Below are 20,097 nucleotides of genomic sequence, written 5' to 3'. Positions count from 1 at the left end.
TCCTTGTCCTTCTAAACCTTTAAAAATATATATATTTCAAACGAACTTCTTAGTGTCAAAGCAGCTCTATTACACATATGAAAGTAAATAAAGAGCAAAGACGTTAGCCCCCCCAACTCCCCAAAATAAACTAGACTAGAGCAAAACCAATGCGTAAAAATCCTCTCTAAAGCAAAGCCCAGCCGGGAGAGTAGCAAAGGGTTAAAATCCTTTTGATTGACGTTGTAGCCTCCGGTGCCCCGGGCTCAGGCGCGCGCCATTGGCCGCCAGGCCTTGTGCCTGGCGGCCAATGGGGGGGCGCGGTCCACGAGCGGTGCCGCGTGTCTCCTCCTCCCATTGGCTGAAAGTTACTGTGGGAAAGAAAGTTTGGGAAGTTTCACACGAGCCGTTCGCGTGCAGTCCCAGATATATATAGAGGCCGCCAGGGTCTGGGGATCACACAGGATCCGGAGCTGGTGCTGATAACAGCGGAATCCCCTGTCTACCTCTCTCCTTGGTCCTGGAATAGCGCTACCGATCACCAAGTAGCCATAAGATATTATAATAAAACCTCAGCACTTGCTCAGTAGTTTTGTGAAAGTCTCAAATAAAAGGGACATAAACAAATTTTTTTTGTGTGAAGGACTCCAAAAATAAAATTCTCTAGGGATTAAAAAAAAAAGAGAGAGAGAGAAAATGCCAGCTGATATAATGGAGAAAAATTCCTCGTCCCCGGTGGCTGCTACCCCAGCCAGTGTCAACACAACACCGGATAAGCCAAAGACAGCATCTGAGCACAGAAAGGTAAGGGCAGTGCCTGTATGCAGCCCCAAGAAATTAAGTCGGGTTTGGGGGCTCCTTTCTCCCTTAAAAGCCTGAGGTGAAATGGCAGATCCCACGGGAACTCAGGGCTCTTTTATTTCTTTACAGTCATCAAAGCCTATCATGGAGAAAAGACGAAGAGCAAGAATAAATGAAAGCCTGAGTCAGCTGAAAACACTGATTTTGGATGCTCTTAAGAAAGATGTAAGTGGGTAATGCTGCCTTTTTTTTTTTTAATTAAAAAAATGAAATACTATTTCTCAGGTACTAAGAATGAAACCTCGTTGCCGGCAGGATCTTTCCTGCCTGCACTGCGTTCTCTGAGGCGGGAGGGCCGGGCCCCTGTCGCCCGGGTCTGGGGATGTTGGCGCCGAGGCCGGGGGGAGGGACCCCCAGCACTCCGAGGCCGCTGGCGGGGCTCTCACTTTCCTCCCTTGCCTCCTCTTCTACGCAGAGCTCGCGGCATTCCAAGCTGGAGAAGGCGGACATTCTGGAAATGACAGTGAAGCACCTCCGGAACCTGCAGCGGGCGCAGATGACGGGTGAGGGCGGCTCGCCGCGTCCCCCTCTGCGGGCGTCCCTCTCGCCCCGCGGTGATTTCTTCCAGACTTCCGCCCGTGGTTGTGAGAGGCATTCAGCTACATTTTACTGCCTTGGCTCACTCTTGCGTTCCCACGGTCTGGGGCTTATTTATAGCCACAACTCCAAGTTGTTACTGTTCCGGAAAGGGAGGGAGAGAGGTTGTACCGGCGAGGGCGCCGGGCGGCTTGGCAGTGGGGAAGCGGGTGGGGGCGAAAGGACTTAGAACGGTGGCAGTTTTGAGCTGCGTGGAGCCTAGGGGTCATCTGGTTTAGCACTCCCTCCTCCCCCACTACCGAAGGGGAAATGAAGCTCAGATGGCGAGGAAGGGGGGAAGGGCATTACCCAAGGTCACATCGCGCGCGTGGGGCGAAGGGCAGATCTGGGGCTGGAGCGACAGGGAATGGAAAGGGAGCGTCTCGGCTTCGGTCGCCAGGCTAGTGCGGAGACGTGGAGGGTTTTTCTAAACCCACACCCCCTAGCCGCAGGCAGTTCGGCGGGCCGGTAGTCAGGGAGGCGCGCTGCCTCGGGGACCTCCCAGGGCGGAGGCGATGGCCTCGGGGCCAGGGCCGTTCGGTGACCCGTCTGTCTCCTCCTGGCCCGCAGCCGCGCTAAGCACAGACCCGAGCGTGCTGGGGAAGTACCGCGCCGGCTTCAGCGAGTGCATGAACGAGGTGACCCGCTTCCTGTCCACGTGCGAGGGCGTTAACACCGAGGTGCGCACCCGGCTGCTCGGCCACCTGGCCAACTGCATGACCCAGATCAACGCCATGACCTACCCCGGGCAGCCGCACCCTGCCTTGCAGGCGCCGCCGCCGCCCCCACCAGGACCCGGCGGGCCGCAGCACGCGCCGTTCGCGCCGCCGCCTCCGCTCGTGCCCATCCCCGGGGGCGCGGCGCCCCCTCCCGGCGGCGCGCCCTGCAAGCTGGGCAGCCCGGCTGGAGAGGCGGCTAAGGTGTTCGGTGGCTTCCAGGTGGTGCCGGCTCCTGACGGCCAGTTTGCCTTCCTCATTCCCAACGGGGCCTTCGCCCACAGCGGTCCGGTCATCCCAGTCTACACCAGCAACAGCGGGACCTCCGTGGGCCCCAACGCAGTATCGCCTTCCAGCGGCCCCTCGCTCACGGCGGACTCCATGTGGAGGCCGTGGCGGAACTGAGGGGCTCAGGCCACCCATTCTCCGAACTCCCCAACCCACCTCTCTCCCCTTAAGACACTAAACAGGAACTTGGACGCTGGGAGAGAAGAGGACTTTTGTGATTAAGTGGTTATTTTGGGTTTTTTAATTTCTAAAAAGTTACTTTTTTGTAGAGAGCTGTATTAAGTGACTGACCATGCACTATATTTGTATATATTTTATATGTTCATATTGGATTGCGCCTTTGTATGATAAAACTTCAGATGACATTTCGTTTTTTACACGAGATTTCTTTTTTATGTGATGCCAAAGATGTTTGAAAATGCTCTTAAAATATCTTCCTTTTGGGAAGTTTATTTGAGAAAATATAATAAAAGAAAAAAGATGGACGGCTTTTATGTCTTAGAATGATTATTTCACATTATGTAAAGAAAAGGCTCTTGGCAGAATTCGAATTACATGCAATCTGAGAATTCAGGAATTGGCTCTTTTGTTATCAAAAAAACGTTTTTTAAAATCCATCAAACCTTTTACCAACCCACCATGAACTAAATTCCATTTAATTTGGAAGAACCCAGCTGATATGGCTCCCTGATCAATTCGTGGTCCATCTCTTCAAGGATTTCAAAATTTTCTTTAGTTGCAGTTGGGTAAGTCATTCAGTCCTGGTTCTCACACTAACTCCTTCTGAGGAAGGCTGAAGGGGACTGAATTCAGGAAGTTAACGGATCCAGAGCTACTGCCCACTGCACATTAAGGGAGTCTCCTGTTGCACTGCTGCCCAGGGGTAGCTCACCAACATCCAGAGTAAAAACACTCTTAACCACTGCAACCTCCAAGCCTTCAAGTGTTGGAGTCTTTGTTTAATTAGTCAATTCTTAGGTACAGCTAGACATTCACTGGTACCAGCATCCAAAAGTTTGAAATGCCTCTCTGCACCCTCTTCAAGCAAGCTGAGAAGGTCAACAGATTCCTTCTGCCAAGGGACAGCTAGTTAGACTCCCCAGTGGAGCCTGAGTCCAGATGATTAACACCAGACATATGTTTTTGATAAGTTTCTGTGCTTGGCTCTAATAGAGAAAGCATGTGGGGGCTGCGCTGGCAGGCACACAGGCCATCTTCCCCTTTTAATACAAACAGCAAGCGACCCCTTCACTTGGTCATGCCCCATTTCCAGGCAAGATGTGGGCTCCAGATAGAAGCAAAAGGGTTGTCTCGGGTTTCAGCTCACATAACCCTCCTTAACAAGTCCTAACTCAAAGCGGACAGCTTTAAACTGTGCCAGGATCTGCAGGGAATTTCTTCCAAATCCCATCACAAAGGCTTGTCAGATTTTGTCAGATTTGGCCAGGTGTTTGACTGCATCCAGGTGTTGGGGAAATGAAAACCACGAGCCCTGCGAGACCAGACACATCAGCCGCGCTGTGGGTCTGGCGGGCGCGCCCTCCTCCCTCACCGCCGGCCAGTCCTCCTCCCTGCGCCAGCCCCTCCCGCCGGTCTCCTCTCGCCCCCCTTCTCTTAGAACGGCTTCTGGGAGGAGAAGGATGAGGCGGGAGAGATCAATCTTTGAAGCCTTCCTAACAAAGATAAGCCAACGATTTTCTGTCTTGTTTCAAAAGCTTTACCTCTCCCCCGCGTAGCTCTGTCCTTTCCCACAGGCCGGTGTGGAGAGCGGCTCTATTGCAAGAATGATCTCGCAGACAGCAGTCAGTTTACTACTCAAATACCTTCGACCCAGCTTCAGACCCAGAGGGGAGAGGTTTAAAAGATACTTTTTAAAATTTGGCCCCTATTTGCCTCATTTTGTGTATGTGAAAGGTGTCCAACACACCCTCCCCACAAAGAAATATACACAGGTACACACATGCACACAAACCCTTTTGTATCATATTTTCCTGAGATTTCCCTCTTGTTTAAACACAAATATAATAACAATTGCTCTATTAAGACACCCACCCCAAGCTCAAATACTTCATTTGGTAACCCTGTACTCTGGCCCCACTAGGAGTCCTTAACTGTCCTGGCAGAAATAATGGAGACATCAAGGTCTCATTTTTATAAAAGTACATTCATGTTCTTAAAAATTCACACACACATACACACAAGCCCAGTACAATCTCTACACCAACTTAAAACTCAATCTCTTTGTTTTTCCCTGTGCTGAAGGGGAACAACTGAAAAGGTGAATTTTTATTAATATCATGAAAAGTACATTGATACCTTGGGGGAGAGAGTAATACATTTATGGAAAGGAAGTAAACATCTGTTCACTTGAAAATAACTGGTAGTTTGAAATGATCTTTTTCCCTGAAACTTGGGTTTAGACTATATTAGAGGAGGCATTTGTTCTGTACAATATGGGGACAAGGGGGAGACCCTAGGCCCTAATGGGGATTTTCAGGCTCTCGGGCCAGCTATGCACTAAACTCACTGTGCCACTTTGGATGAGTCATTTCCCTTCTCTGGGACATTTCCAAGTCCCTAAAATGAGTGGGTTTATTTCTAAGACCTTGTGTCCTCCTGCACCCAGGCTGTACCTGGAGTAATTAGTTGGGGGAGAGGCGAAGCTTCAAAGACGACTTCAATCTTGCGCCCCACCCCCCCCCACTCCCAGCCCCTACCCGATCCCCCCGGGCCTGGCCTAATTATATGTCCTCAGAGCACACCCAGCAGCCCCTCTCCCCCGCCCGCGGCAGTGCCGATGGCTGCAGGAGATAAGGCTCCAAGCTCCACGTCCGGATGCGGGCCGTCGGCCTCCGCCGCCGCGCGCATTAGCCTCTCAATGGAGACCCTCAGGGATCCCGGCCCCCCGCCGTCCCCAGCAGCATCCGGAGCGGGAAAGGCGCTGAACTGGAAGGAGGGCTCTCCTCGGTCAAGACGGGAGCCTGCTCTAAGTGGTGAATAAGCGCGACCAGAAGGCACGCTCCCTCCTCGCGCCCCATTCCACCCCACGTGTCCCTAGAGTGGGGACCCAGGGGTTAAACTGGACCCCCTCGTCACCACCGTCCCGGGAAACCTGTCATTAAAGTCAATTAACTTTTCCCACACCCCTTGGCCGGTAACAACCCGCTGCTAGCTTCCTCCTCGGCTCCTAAGTGCAACCAGATGGGCGGCCGAGCTGCCCCCGCCGCGCGCCCGCCGGGGCGGCCCGGGGGTTCCAGGGAGGCCGCCGCGGCCCGCGGCCCGGGCGGGAGCAGGCCAGGGCGGCCACGCCGGGCCAGCCCCGGCGGCCCTGCGGCCAAGGTGGTTTGCTTAGCAGGCCCGGCTGCTTTCTGGCAGGAAATGAATAGCTCCCAGATGAGCTCAGGCAACCTGAGAGGTCGTGAGAACGGCGCGAACCCCCGCCTGTGCAGCCGGCAGCCTGCCAGGCCGCGGGGGGAGCGGGCGGCGGCGGCGGCGGCGGCGGCGGGAGGCCGGGAGGCCCGGCGGGCGGGCGCGCGGGCGGGCGGCGGCGGGGGGAGAGGGGGCAGGGAGCCGCTGACACACGAGCCCGCGCCCGCTCCCGCTGACAGGCAGGCAGCCGCCCGCGCCCGGCCGCCTCCCCCGCTTCCCCTGCCCCGGGCCCCAGCGCCTCCCAAGCAGCAGGCCTTAGCCGCAGAAATGCGGCCGCCCGGCCCCGCCAGGGCCTGGGGGTGGGGCCGCCTGCCAGTGTTTTTCCAGTTCCCCCGGTAGCTCCGGGCCGCATTTAGAAGCCGGGGAAACTGGGCCGAGGCCAGTGTCAGGGCACCAGAGGCCCTCGTGGCCTGCATAGGACTGCCAAGCGTGAGGCCAACCCAGGGCAGGAGTGGGCAGAGGGGCAGGGGCAGGGTGGGGGCAAGGGCATCTCAGCCCACACGGCTGGGCTTCCCGAAAAAGAGCCACTAGACAGCAACTCTGGCCTTCCTAAAAAATGAATCCCACTTCCGAAAACCCCGGAGCGCCTAAGTGCCCAGCAAGCCCACTGCAAGCGCTAAAGATCCCACTAATTCCCACACAGCCCCTGCCCTCCCAGAGCTCTCTGTTTAGCTAGGGAGATAGGCAAGCGCTCCAGTGACTCAGCCCCAGCGTGATGTGCTAAGTCCCAAAATGAAGTTTAAACAAAGGGCACCTGAGAACAGAGAGATTAATTCTGCTTTGAGAGGAAACCAAGTAAGTTTTTCAGAAAGTTGGCACTGGGAGCCGAGAGGTGAAAGATGAGGTCAACAGGGAGAGGAATAGGAGGGTGAAGGAAGACGCTGAGACAGGTAAACATATAGGTCCAGTTTGGGGAAATTTCAGGAAGTTTGCCATGGTTGTTGTATTTAAATTTTCAAATATATAAATTGCCTTAGAGGTCAAAGAAAAGAGGGCCAAGTTGTCTGCCGCAGCCCTTGGTTTACTGCAGAATAGCCCAGGGGTTCAACGTTGGCGATCTGGCTTCAGATTGCTTAGGTTGTAAGACCAAGGCAAATTACTTAACTTCTCCATGCCTCATTTGTAACTTAGGGCTCACCGGATAGTATTTCATAGGGTTGTGAGGATGGAAGGAGTAAATGCACATAAAGCATTTACAATGGTGCTTGGCACATAAGCCCTCAATGCATGTCAGCTATTATGATTCCTAAACAACCACAGGGAGGGATGTTCACCAAAGAAAGCCAACCCTGGCCAGTGCCCAGTGGTTTCAGGATCTGCTTGTAATTGCTCCAGGCCCCTTGTGAAAGGACCACTGCTTCTTTCTTAGTTTCTGAATTTCGTGTATTCATTCGATAATTATTGAACCAGGCACTATGGGAATAAAAGAAAGGAGAAGGACATGATCTCTGAGGCTATAAAGCTCACAGTCTAGTACGCCAGACAGATAGGGGAAAAAAAAAATTAATTACTCTGTGTTAAGTGCCATAAAAGAGAAGTAATGTACGTTGGTGGTACAAAAGAATGTGACATGTCATACCAGGTAACTTTTGGGTCCTCCAAGTTATGATTAATCTATGTGAATTTTTGTGACCATAGAAATTGTTGGCACAGCAAATAACTAGTCAAATTCCATCTAAGAAAAGTTATTGTCAAATCGTTAATTTCAAGATTAATCATTTTACAATACTAATATCTTCTGAATGAGCACAGTCACCTTGGTGTGGTCAAGGAAATGGATTGGGAGTCAGAGAGTCCTGGTTCCAAATTGGCCACTACCTGTGAGATGCTGAGAAAGTCCTCTTAAGTCCTCTGAGCTTCAGTTTCCTCACTGACAGGGTGAGAAGGTTGCACTGGACATCAAAGTCCTTTGCAACTTCGTGGGCTGTGGTTCTCTTTCCCCGACAGGCTCCTATGTGCCTCTGCAGTTTGACAGGCTCTGCAGCTATAAGACTCAATATTGAGTGTATTTCAGACCTCTCAACCGAGGTCCTGGGATGATTTTACAATCAAGTATTTTCATCTGCAGTTAAAGATGTGGAAACAGACCTGAAGGATGGGCATTGTAGTTCCACTGTGGCAAGAATATAGGACACTCATTAGGTTCTTCGAGACCCACTGTGTGAGTGAGAATCGTGTTCCCTGCGTGACACATCAAAGGAAGACCTCATCTGACAGGATTTGCTCACGTATCTGCTGCTAAGACCCTATCTTTTGCTGTAATGTCTTGTTATCTTACTTGGAAAAGAGAGTAACAAGAGTTAAAAATATCGCCACTTTTCCCTCTCCATCCTAAAAAAATTCTTCCCACCCTTTCCAGTTGCCCACTTCTTTTCTGAAAACAAAATGTGATCTGTTGGTTACCAGGACTCTTTGCATTTAGGAAAGATATTTCCTTAGAGTTTTTACACTAGTCCGCTTACTGAATTAAGTAAACTTACTGAATTAGTCTGATTAAACAAGAATGTCAGTCTGAACTAGTGAAAAATCTGAGTTTTAAATATCCTATAGGTAAAGCAATAAACTTTGCAAATACTTGTAGTGAGTCGGAATTCATAGTTTACAAAAGTACTTGCTTTCATTAAACTAATGCATTAAAGTCATTTAAAGAATGTATTCTCTTAAGCAGGTTAAACATAGCTCTTGCAGTTTTATTTATACGATAAATCTTTATAGTAAGAATAAGAGGAGCCATGATTGCAGCCCAAGTAAATAACTGGAATCCACATTAATAATAAGGCTTTACTGTAGCTATTTTCTCTATGCCTGGATATGTTTCCAGTTGTAATTTGCCTTTAGTCAAGCAGGAATGTGTTTTTTTTGGTTAGAATTGCAAGTATCCCTTAATGATAGCGATGGTATTTAAGGAGCACTGTTTGTAACAATATTTTGTTATTCACAAATGTGATCTGTTTTCATGTTAAACTAACTTTGCTAGTTTAGTCATCAATGTGAGACTTGAAATTCATAAATCCAGTTGACAAAAAAACTCCAGCCTAGAGAAAAACGGACGGCGATTGACAAACACTACCACCAAAAACTTCATGTTTTCTGCTACAGAGCTTCTCTTCTATCAGCTTTTCCCCTTAGCCACAAAATTTGTCCCATGGCATCAAAATGTAAAACAAGAATATTATTCCTTAACAGGGCCAGGAGAGGGCAAATGCAATGTCAAGTCAGTTTCAGAAGCATCTCCCATATATGACATTTAGGGGTAAAAGTGAGCGTAAAGATGCTTAAGGCATTTCATCCTTTTGGTGAACACCCAGTAGGTATCTGGGGTCAAGATGGGACACAAAACGTAAAGGAAGGCTTCCCACACCCCAGATTTGTGAAGAGCGAATACTCGTGAACACACAAAGTTATTCTTTCCTGTGTTTGTTTCATAATTAGGACCCATATGATTATTTTCATACAAATAGAATCTTGCAGGATCAGATAGATATTTCCCTTAAAACTCCACATAACAAAGTAATGGTGGAATTGGCCATTCGTGCCTTCCAGAGGAGAACAAGCCTCTAAAAAACCTGAAACTAAAGACTCACTTGTGTTATTTTGGTTTTCTTCTTTTGGATTTGGGGGGAGGGGCGGGATGGGGCGCCAAGATTGGGGGGGAGCTTAATATATGATCCTCTAGAAAACTCTGAAACTGCTTTAGTGGGATCTCTTTGAGATTTCATTTTAAGTTCAAAACAGGGAGTGTCCATCCAAAGGAGAGACGTTTTGAAACAGTTTAGCGCTGAGAGCCGTTCAAAAAGGGTAACTTCCAATGTTGTTCTTGCCTCACATGTTCTCACAGCTCCTACATCAAAAACCTAAGGCTATCGTCATATTTACACACATACACTGGTTTACAAATAGAAGTTGGATTTCAAACAATCGATTATCTTGAGATATAGCAATCAGTTTCTAACCTGATGTTGAGCTGAATTCAACTTAATTCTTAAAAAGCCAAGTTTTTGTGTTTAGCATGCAACCTCCAGCCAGGTGTCCAGATCTCAGCTCTGTGCTTTCCCTCATCTGATGGGTCTCTCCTCAGCCCTTCCACTGCACTCTCTGGAAACTTGTTCTGTTGTAAATAAATGCCCTCTACCTGCAGCCTGGGTATGAACCCCCTCGTGCCTGGTTCTGCCTTTCTTTGGAGCCTGCTGGATTGATGACTCTTCGTTTTCCCCACCCCAGGTGTGAGTATGGTGGGAAGCAGGGTGGAGGATGGAGAGAATGGGTACCTGGCTGGGGAGTGGGGTGCCGTGAGCTGGCAGGGGAGCATGACTGGGGAGTGAGGACACTTATCTCCCTCCCATACCCTTGCCAAACCCCGTCTCCTCATTCCTCAGCTAAACATCTGTGCTTGGGGCCATCCAGCTCTCCCACTCTTGAGCCTTCTGGGCCTAGTCATCCCCTGACTTCTCCCCTTGGGCTTACCTTCACCTGGCTCCCTCCTTCCCTCCTTTCTCAGGGACTGTGCTCTGGATCTCATCCCTTGCCCCTTCATCAGAGATGTGGCCCACAAAACGTTTGCTTTTATTCCTGAATTTTCAACCTCCCTTACCTTTTTTACTTTTTTCCTCAGCATACAAACACGTTTCTTTCTCTACAATCTTGCAGAGCCAACTTCTCCAACCCTGCGCCTGTCTCTCTCCCTGCGACTTCCTTTCTCTTGACTTCTCACTTGCTCGGAGCCTCCACTGCCTCACTTCTCTCTCTGCCACCCTTGCAGCCAGGCTTCTGTATCCCGCTTTCTGCCAACATGCTCTGGTCAGGGAAACCCAGTGAACAAACCAGATGGTCACTTTTCTGTCCTTTCCTCTGTCAACATTTGTGAGGTCGTGACCACGTGCAAACCCCATCCTGGAAGTTCCCCCCTTCCTTAGCCCCTGTGGCACCTCTTTCTCCTGACTTCTTCCAACCTCTCTGGCGACTTCTCAACATCTGCCATGGGTTTCTTTCCCTCTACCCACCCATTCTCTCCATCCTCCACCCCGCTGTCCCTGAAAATTCGATCTGCGTCCTCTTTTTCTTGTCACTCAGCTAGCCATGACAGTGCTCGGCATCTGCATGAACAAGACCACCAATTCTGGTATCTTCAATCCAGAGTTCTTCCCTGAGCTCCAGACTATGGACCCAGCTGCCCACTGGACAGCTCCACATGGAAGTCAGTATATCTTAAACTCACTTCGTGACCCCATCCCCATCTCTAGGAAGTGCCCTACCCCTGTTTTCCCAGGCTCAATGTGTTTTCCTCAGCCCCACCACCTGTCTCCTCCCTGCATCCTACTGGTCGCCAGGAACCATCAGGCTTCCCTGTCTTATGAATCTCAACCCCTAGTGTCATTGCCTTTGTGCGGGAGTTTCAAGTTTTTTGCTTTCACCTCCTCTAGACTGATCTCCTCACCTTCAGTCTTGCCATCCAATCCATCAGTCTGTCAGTCACACTCCAGTTCACATATCCAAACAACCATGCCTCTGTGAGAAAACTTCCAAAGGCTTCCTATTGCCTCCACGACTGGAGAAACTTTCGTGCTTTGCTCCTGACCTACTCTCCTGCCCTCTCCCTACAAGAAAGCTGCATCCCGTTCATGGTCTGCCTGCCTGCAAAGCTGCACTGAGGTGCCCCGAACCCTCCATGCTCTCTCTGACTTCTGTTCCTTTGCACACATTGTCCCTGTGCTGGAACTGTCGCTCCTCCACTTCTCCATCCAGAGGCCTCCTACATTATGTGTCCTTCAAGACTTTGCTCAATTCACCTGCTTCTGGAAGCCCATCCTCATGCCTCTAGTTCCCTGCTCTGACCCCAGTCCATCCCTCTTGCCTCCTCTTGGGGCATCTAACACAGCACTGATGATACTGGATTACAACGTCTGTCTATCTGTCACCTCAACCCAGACTGTGCAAGTTTTGGATGCAAAAACAATGTATTTTTTCTGTACTCCCAGCCTGTGGCACAGTGCCTGCCATACAGAAGTCATTCCCGAAGCTATATATTACTAGTACAGTAAGAAGGAGGATATTAATAAAAATAACAACTCACATTTGAATACTTTAAGGTTCACAAAATGCTTTCATGAACACCGTCTTATTTGATCCCAAAAGCAATCCCTGTAGGTAGCTGGGACTGGTAATGTTATCCTCATAGCAAATGTGGATAATTAGTCTCAGAGAGAGTAGGTAGTTTAGCCAAGGTGACAGCTAGAAAGTGACAGAGATGGGTCTCTGGAACCCACTCTTCTGGCTATAGTGCCAGACTTCCCTCATTCTCTGCAGAAATGGGCAGGACTGAGCCCCACTCTCTAAAGTCCATCTCTGTGGTTGCATGAGTACCCTTCCCTGCTGACTGCCAAGGGCAAATAAACCTAGACTCAGTCTCCATGGTCCATGCACTTTTGCCACGTAGATAACCAGAACCGATTGGGAGCGGCTGGAAATCTGTTCTCCTCACTCGTTCTTTGCTGTCTTAACACGCATGACTAAAATCTCTCAGGGCACGAGAGCTGCAGATTCCTCCCTTCCTCCTATCTCTCAAGGGGCATAAGAATTAATGCAACTGAAGGCAAGTTTTTTTAAACATAAAGATTAATGATCCTCAGCACAAATGAATTACCAGGAATTTTTCGGAATCAGAAATTATATATAGAGAGAATGGGAAAATAAATCCTAAACTTTTAGAGGTAAGAAAAATATCAGATTTTGAAGATCATATTTGTGTGGCTGATTTGAAAAAGAGTCATCCTTTAACAGGTCAATGAGTCACACTTTGACCCAGAGAAACCAGCGGGAAAAGCATATAAGGGTGTAATGCATGATTCGAGAGCACCAGCTATGGGTGAGGCCCCCTAGAAAAGCTGCCGATACAGTGTGGCTGTTTGCAATAAGAGGAATACAGTCTGTAAGCAAAATGTCCTCCAGCCACTAAGTGGTTGCTGACTTTCCAGATATAATTTGTTTGGGCTTTTCTTTCCTGTCTGTGACTGCCAATGTTTTGCATTCCCGTTTTGTGGTAAATCACCGTGAGCATTTATTACCGAAGGGTTTCCTTAGAAGAGATGCAGCAGTATGTCAGGTCACCTGCAGTTCAGGATGCGGTACCTGGAGCGAGGGGCGTCCTGCACCAGCATGGGTCACCGGCCCATGAAACAGCTCCCGGTGGGGGCCGGCTAGTCAGTCATTCCTCAGGGCTTTGTGCAGCGCCTACTCTATGCCAGGCTCCATTCCAGGCAGCAGAGTTTCTGTGATGAATGAGACAAGCAGGCCCCCAGCTCTCTGAGGGTGCACATTCCGCAGCAGAAGACAATAAAAAAGAAAATAAATGAACAAAGGGGAGAATGTCAGCTCAGGGTAAATGCTGTGAAGACACTAAAATAGGGTGCTGTGAGAGAAGGGAACCGAAGTGAGACTGGCGGTCCGACTTAGAATGGATGGTCAGGGAAGGCCTCACTGAGGAGGGGACTCCTGAAGCCATGAAGGCCAGTACAACAAAAAGCCCATCCCGATTTTGCTGGTCTAGTCAGTGAAGGTGGAAATTGTTACCCCTCGCCAGCCTGGGCAAGGTTTATGAATGGCTGACCATGGCGCCCAGGGCCACAAACAGGGCCAATGTCATTTGCTGCTGCTGTTACGATAATACAATCACTACAAACTTCTCTACGGTTGTAAAGCACTTTAAATATTCAAGGTAGAAGCTAATTCAGAGACAGCTGATTCCATCCCTTTGTTTCCTGCGTGAAGAAATGGGGTCTGTGGCACTGGCCGGCTTTGCATTCATTGGCTCATTCCGTTGACATCCTCTGAGCTTTCGCACTGTGTGTGGTGGTGGGCTGGGAACCCCGGGGGACACAGAGATGAGCAAAATGGGAAAGACCTTCAAGGAGATCACAGTCTAGTGAGGAACAGGTGTGGAGACCACCTGGGAGGAAAAGTGCCGAAAGCCATTATCCCAGGACCCCACCTGGGGTGCCGCTGAGCCAGAACTAGAACCCCGGATTCCAGACTTCCAGTCCTGGGCTTTTTCTGTTTCAATTCCTTTTCTTTCTTTCTTTCTTTTTTTTTTTCTTCAAATCTGTCAGCTTTGTAATTACTGTGACTTCCACCTGGAAAAGCTTCCCCTGTCCCCAGCCCACCCTCACCAATCCACTTGGTTGGTATTTAGCCTTCAGGTCTCACCTTAAACTCTTCCTCCCCAGAAGCCCTGCTGAGCCTCCTCCCCATGAATTCCCCTGCTGTGGTCTCACTGTGTGCTGTGCTGCCATTGGCATTTCCCCCATCAGCCTGCTCATCGCACGGGCTGGGAGCTGTCCTTCCTGGTCACACTGCATCCTTAGGAGCTTTGCAATGCCTGGCGCACAGTAGGAGTCAATAAAGTTCTATTGAATAAGTAGGCCAACAGGCAAATACATGGAGTGTACTGCCCCCACCATGCACCCAGAGGCAACCTTTGTCTTTGCTCATCCTCCTTTCTTCCTTGCCTCCCTCCCTCTCTCCCTTTCACATCTCCAGTGCACCTGCTTGCCCCACCAGGGCTCCACCAGACCTGTCCCATGAAGTGCCCGGGAGACTGCTCATACTGTGCTTACCCGCCACTGGATCTGGGCATTCTGGTTTGGTGAGCAACAGGAGACCCAGGAAGAGCCCTGACGGAGCCCATCTCTCCCAACTGCATCCCTTGCAGAGGACTGGGAAGTCCTCTCTGCAACCCTGTGAGTACGCACAGGTCAGCCCCACAAAGCCACCCATTCCTTAGCAGTTTCCCAAGCACCCCAACAGCACCCACTTACAGAGTGAGACTGGGAGGGACACCCCGGAACGGTCAGAGTGGCTGTGTTAGGAAGGAGAATATGCGTGGGGTTTCTTTTTTATCCTTCCCCCGTTTTCCAAATACTCTGTAAAGTGGTTATGCTACTTTTATTGCCGAAATGTTTAGATTTTTAAAAATGAGTCTTTGACAACAGCTTAGAGAAAGTATTTCCCTTTTCTGAGCGCCAGCTGTACTAATAGTCAGTAGAGTTCAGCTCAGCATTTAATTACTATCTTCCTGAGTCCTGAGTGTCTTTGTCGGGTCCCTCACTGCTAGACTGGCACACAGAGATGATGTGAGGTTTTTTTCTGCATCCCTCTGGGAGGATCAACCAGGGCCTGCCTGGCGTGTTGTGGCTGCTCAGAAAACATTTCTGGGCACCTTTGCTCATGCAACAGGATTGAGTCAGCCCCAGGGCCTCAGCCTGAGGACTGAGGAGAAGGCTCCCCTCCTGCTCAGCCCTGCCTGACCTCTGGCTCCACTCTCTTTCCCAATCACAATGGCTAACAAGTGTCTAAGTCTCTGAATTCAGCTCTCTGGTGGATTAAGGTGGAGGCAAACTTGTTGTCATTCCCTCAGCGGAGAGGTGGAGTTTTTTCTCCTCCTCTTGATTCTGGTCAGGCCCTGTGACTGTTTTAACAAAAAGAAGGCAGCAGAGGTGCCACTGTGCCAGTTCCAGACCTAAGCTACAAAAGAGCTGGCAGCCTCTGCTTTTGCACATTGGGGAGCCCTGAGCTGCCATCTAAGAAGTCAGCTACACTGATGATGAGACCAGGCGGAGCAGCCATTTGGAGAGGGCGAGGCCTCAAGGCTACATGGAGAGAGAGTGGCCCTGCCATCCCAGTATCCCAGCTGAGGGCAGCCTTCCAGCCATCACCACCAAGGTACCAGACGTGCCTGGGAGCCATCTTGGATGTTGCAGCTGGTAGAGTCTTGACATGACTGTAGCACAGCCAACAACATGTGGAGCAAAAGAGTTGCCCAGCTCAGCCTAGTCAACCCACAGAATGATGAGAGACAACAGAATGATTGTTCTTTTAAGCTTATCAAAGCTAGCCCCCAAATAAAACCGACACAACCTGGCGATAAGACAAAACTGAGTTTATTGCCTACCGCAGTAAGGGAGAATACCACTTCGCAAAGCTTTGTCAGTGTCTCCAAGGGGAGAAAGTAAGGTCAGAATTTATTGATAATTGGAAGCTTGATTTAAGGCAGTCTTTCAGTATGGGGACGGAATTAGAATTGGGCAAGAGTCATCATGTAACAATCCAAGATTGGTGGAAACAGGAGGATTTCCAGCTGAGGAATTCAAAGAATGTTAGGGCACAAGATTGTCTGCTGTCTGTCTGTTGATGTTTCCCATCAGAGAGTTGGGAAGAGTTGGGAAGTTCCTTTAATGAACCATCAAACCATTTCCCTGGGCAGGGGAGGCAGGGGACTCTTGGAGAAATAAAGTTATACTAATGAAGACAGAGGAATATTAAAGTTCTGCTAATGAAGACAGAGAAATAGCATGAAGTCATGTTAACATAGACAATAAGATGTAGTTTATGTTCTCAATGTCCAGGCTGAGTGTGAGACTAGCTGGTTTCAGTTCTCAAGCCACTAAGTTACACAGCAATTAACGATAGAGACACTCCCCCAACCTTGCGCTTCTCAATGTTTCTGTATCTCTCAATTCATTCATTCATCAAATATTTATTGAACACCCATTATCTGCCATGCATGGTGCTAGGCACTGAGGATATAAGGGAGATTAAGATAGACACGGTCCCTGCCTTCTCAGAACTTAGATTATAATCAGGAAGAGATAGACAATAAAACATTAAATCAAAAGTTAGGGTAATTTCTATACTGATGACATGTTCTGAGGAAAATAAAATAGAGCAATGGGTTAGAGTGTTGTTGGGGGAGGGAGAGAGAGCTGTTTGAGAAACAGTGGTCAGAGAAGTCTTCAGAAGATGACCTCGGCACTGGATGACATGTGAATGGTGGAAGGACCCAAAGGGTCAAGATCTTGGGAGAGAATGTTAAGGCGGGGGCACGGCCAGGGCAAGTCCATGAGACAGGAAGAGAACTGCCATTCTAGGGAACAGAAAGGCCAGCGGGCCCAAAACATTCTGACTACAGGGAATAGGGCCCACGTGGAGGCTAGAAAGGCTGGTGGAGGTCAGATCACGTAGGGCCTTGGCTGTCATCATGAGGAATTTGGATCTGAATCTAAGTGCCCCAGGAAACCACTGGAGCAGCGCCGCCCAGTAGAGATCAACTGCGAGCCCTGAGTGCAATTTTCAGTTTTCCAGTAGCCACATTTTTAAAAAGTAAAAAGGAACAGGTGGAATTAATTTTAATATTTTATTTAACCCAATATATCCAAAATATTATTTCAACTTGTAATCCATATGCAAAATTATTAATGAGATATTTTACATTCTATTTGTGGTCTTTGAAATGGGTGTATGTATCATACCTACAGCACACCTCAATTCAGACTGGCCACATTTCAAGTGCTCCATAGACACCTGTGGCCAGTGGCTACCATACTGGCCAGAGCACTGGAAGGCCTAATGATCATTGTCCTCCCAGATATCCAGGCTCCGAGCTATCTATCATTTCTTCCTTCCCATCACAGCTACCTGTCATCATCATCCACCAAGAGCTTAGATAATTCGTCTAAATGCCACCACATCTATACCATCATCTTTATCCCAGCTCAAGTGTCTCAATATTTTGCACATCAGTTATTGCTACACTCTCTGAATTGGGCTTTTTGCCTTGCTCTAACCTCCCCCAGTTTCTCTCCCCCAGGCTACTGCTGTGTTCTGCTAAAGCTCAGCTCCATCTTCTCCCTTCTCCCCTTCAAATCTTCCATAGCTCCCACTGCCCCCTAAAGTTCAAACTCCTGTGGAAGGCCTAAAAGACTCCTCATAAAGTAGTCCCACCCCTCCTTTTAGCCTTCTTTCCCTTTATATAACGTAATTCAAACCCTGGGCCCAGCTTGGTCCACTTCATCGCACTTGCCCAAGTGACTTACGAAGTAATGAATATAATGTTATTTTACTTCCCAAAATATTCTTAAACACCATGGAACAATTGTAATCAGACGTTGAAAGCTTTCAGGATTTGTTTCTGTTTATTATTTCCCTTGAATAATAGCTTTCCTCTCTGTACAAAAGTGTTCACTATTTTTTCTTATTTGACAGTTTTTATTTTGTAAAGTCTTTTTTCTTTTAAAGGCAATTCCAGTGACCTGCAACATTTGGATAGGAGTTGCCTGCATGTTGCTTGATTTCTTGTTTGTTCTCGTCTCACAAGCCAACTCTTAGTGAAAGTGATGAATAGCAAATGCACATAATCAGGTGTCACTCAAGATGTGTGTGTGCAAAATTTTAAGCTGAAGTATACTGAATTGTATTTTGAACAACTTATGACATCACTTGAAATTACAGGAAACACCATGTGATATAACAAGTCCAGGCTGACACTCTCGAAAGTCCACCTTGACTCTGGTTATGACCTTATAAGAGCAACTTAGCCACCATCTTTGAAGTATGGTGGAAGGCCATTCCTCGTGTTCTTCTTTTTCCCCTTGGTTGAAACATTTAAGTAACTGAACATGTAATTTTTGCTGATCCCACTCCAAAAGAGCCATCAAAACAAAAGTCACATGATGTCCACATGCCAGCGCATGTCAGACAGCTGCTCTTGACTATTTATGGATGTGCGATATTAACTCCAGAATTAGACTGGAAGTGAACTGAGTCATAAATTGTTATTGAAGGAAGCTTGCACTTGCATCTCTGGAAATTAATATTAAAAGGCAAGGGGCTCACAAGCCTGCTCCAGCTGGAGTCCCCATTCCCTAAGTCTTGTCTATCAATTTGATTTGGCTTGATTTTAATTTGGTTTGGGAGCTACTTCAGTCCTTTGCATATGTTTGAGTATAAATGAAGGTCTATTAGCAAACATTTTTTGCTTATCTAACAGGCACATAAGGGTACTTCTTGCCAGACCATGGGGTCCAAGACTTTGCAAAGAAAACTCACAAATAAAGCTCGTAAAGCTCATGGCTCCCCAGCTGCCTAGAGTTCTGGTCTCCATCTTTTCCCACCTCCTCCCAACACTAGACTTTTACTGAGCACCTACTATGCGCTGGCCCTGTGGAGAGACAGATGAATGAGACATGGGCCTCTCAATCTCTGGGGAGTTTAGGTATAAATAAAGAATTTTTTAAAAGGGACCCCCTGCGGTGATTCAAGCAAAATGAATGCTTCTTTTTTTAAAGGCTGGGGATTCCAGGCAGCCTGGTAGGTGAGAGCAGTGGGAGAAGTAGAGAAGAAGTTAGAAGAGGCTCCAGGGCTGGGTGTGATTTCGAGAAGGAGGGCAGAGAAAGGCCAGGTCTGACTGGTTTCAGGAGCTAATGAGTCACAGCCAGCAATCAATAATTGTCCAGGAAAAGCTGCCTCTTTAAATACCCTCAAGGGGACCAGGTGAAGACAGAAGAACTTGACCTAGAGCGGGGCCCTGCCCCAACTCATGGTGACCTTGGCAATGTTGCTTGTTCTCATTTAACTCCAGTTTCTTTACCTGTAAAATAGGAGTGTTGGATCCTATGGTTCAGGGATCCTCCAACTTTGAGACCAGAATCTCCTGATTTGCCCTCCCAATAGGCCTACCCCTGAATGGGTGTCAACATGTGCAGATAAGGTGAACTATGGAACTATTTATGCCAGACGTTGCAATTAGATGGTTATGATTCATGAGTTGCAAGTATACATTACGTGCCCCAGGACAGAGAACCCCTTTCAATCTCTCATCTATCCACCCTTGTCGCCAGTCTCTGCCCACTCCTGATTTCTACCACTACTCCCCTCTCTGTTTGGTTCATGTTTTAATCATTCACTCATTCAACAAATACATTTAGCACCTACAATGTACTGGGCACTATATTGGGCACCACAGTCTATCCGAAACCCACTCTGAGGTGAACTTTCTCGGTGGAAAGGGAGGAAGAGAAGGCAGGGAGGGGTCCGGGAGACTGGGCTCTCCTGTGCTGTCGGGCTGTCCCAAGAATCTGATGTTCAGCTCTGGGGCGGGCCCTGTCCTACCGTGCGAGGGCCCCGCTGCAGCAGCCATCCATTTTCTGGATTTTCGTCCAGATTTCCTGGAATGGAGAGAGAGGGGAGTTACTGTACAGGAGGTCCTGCCACACCTCAGACTCAGCATGTGGAAATGAAAGGCGAGATTCCCTCCCCCTCACACCATCCCTCTCCCCTCAGTTAGCAGGAATAGCCCTCCTTCCTCTCTCCAGTTAAAGCCATTTCAGTCCCTTTGGCCTCCCTACACTCAAGGATATTTGGGTGTGTTAATGGGCCACAGAGGAAGCAAGTGACCCCAAGAAGTGGAAGGGCGAGTGTG

The 20,097-nt window shown here is 48.7% G+C and overlaps 1 protein-coding gene across 1 annotated transcript; it reads left to right on the top strand.

The window, feature by feature from the left end:
• The first annotated feature begins 429 nt into the window (after window positions 1-429).
• HES1 (hes family bHLH transcription factor 1) lies at window positions 430-2,910 on the top strand. The gene is made up of 4 exons (XM_004424562.3): window positions 430-783; window positions 910-1,005; window positions 1,256-1,343; window positions 1,987-2,910. The coding sequence occupies exons 1-4, from the start codon at window positions 676-678 to the stop codon at window positions 2,535-2,537; spliced, it is 843 nt and encodes a 280-aa protein (XP_004424619.1). The 5' UTR covers window positions 430-675; the 3' UTR covers window positions 2,538-2,910.
• Window positions 2,911-20,097: the final 17,187 nt, after the last annotated feature.

This window comes from Ceratotherium simum, chromosome 15 (assembly GCF_057802395.1).
Source record: "Ceratotherium simum simum isolate JZ-2026a chromosome 15, ASM5780239v1, whole genome shotgun sequence".
NCBI lineage: Eukaryota > Metazoa > Chordata > Mammalia > Perissodactyla > Rhinocerotidae > Ceratotherium > Ceratotherium simum.
The sequence above is the reverse complement of the archived record's forward strand: the minus strand, read 5'-3'. Positions and strand labels throughout refer to the sequence as shown.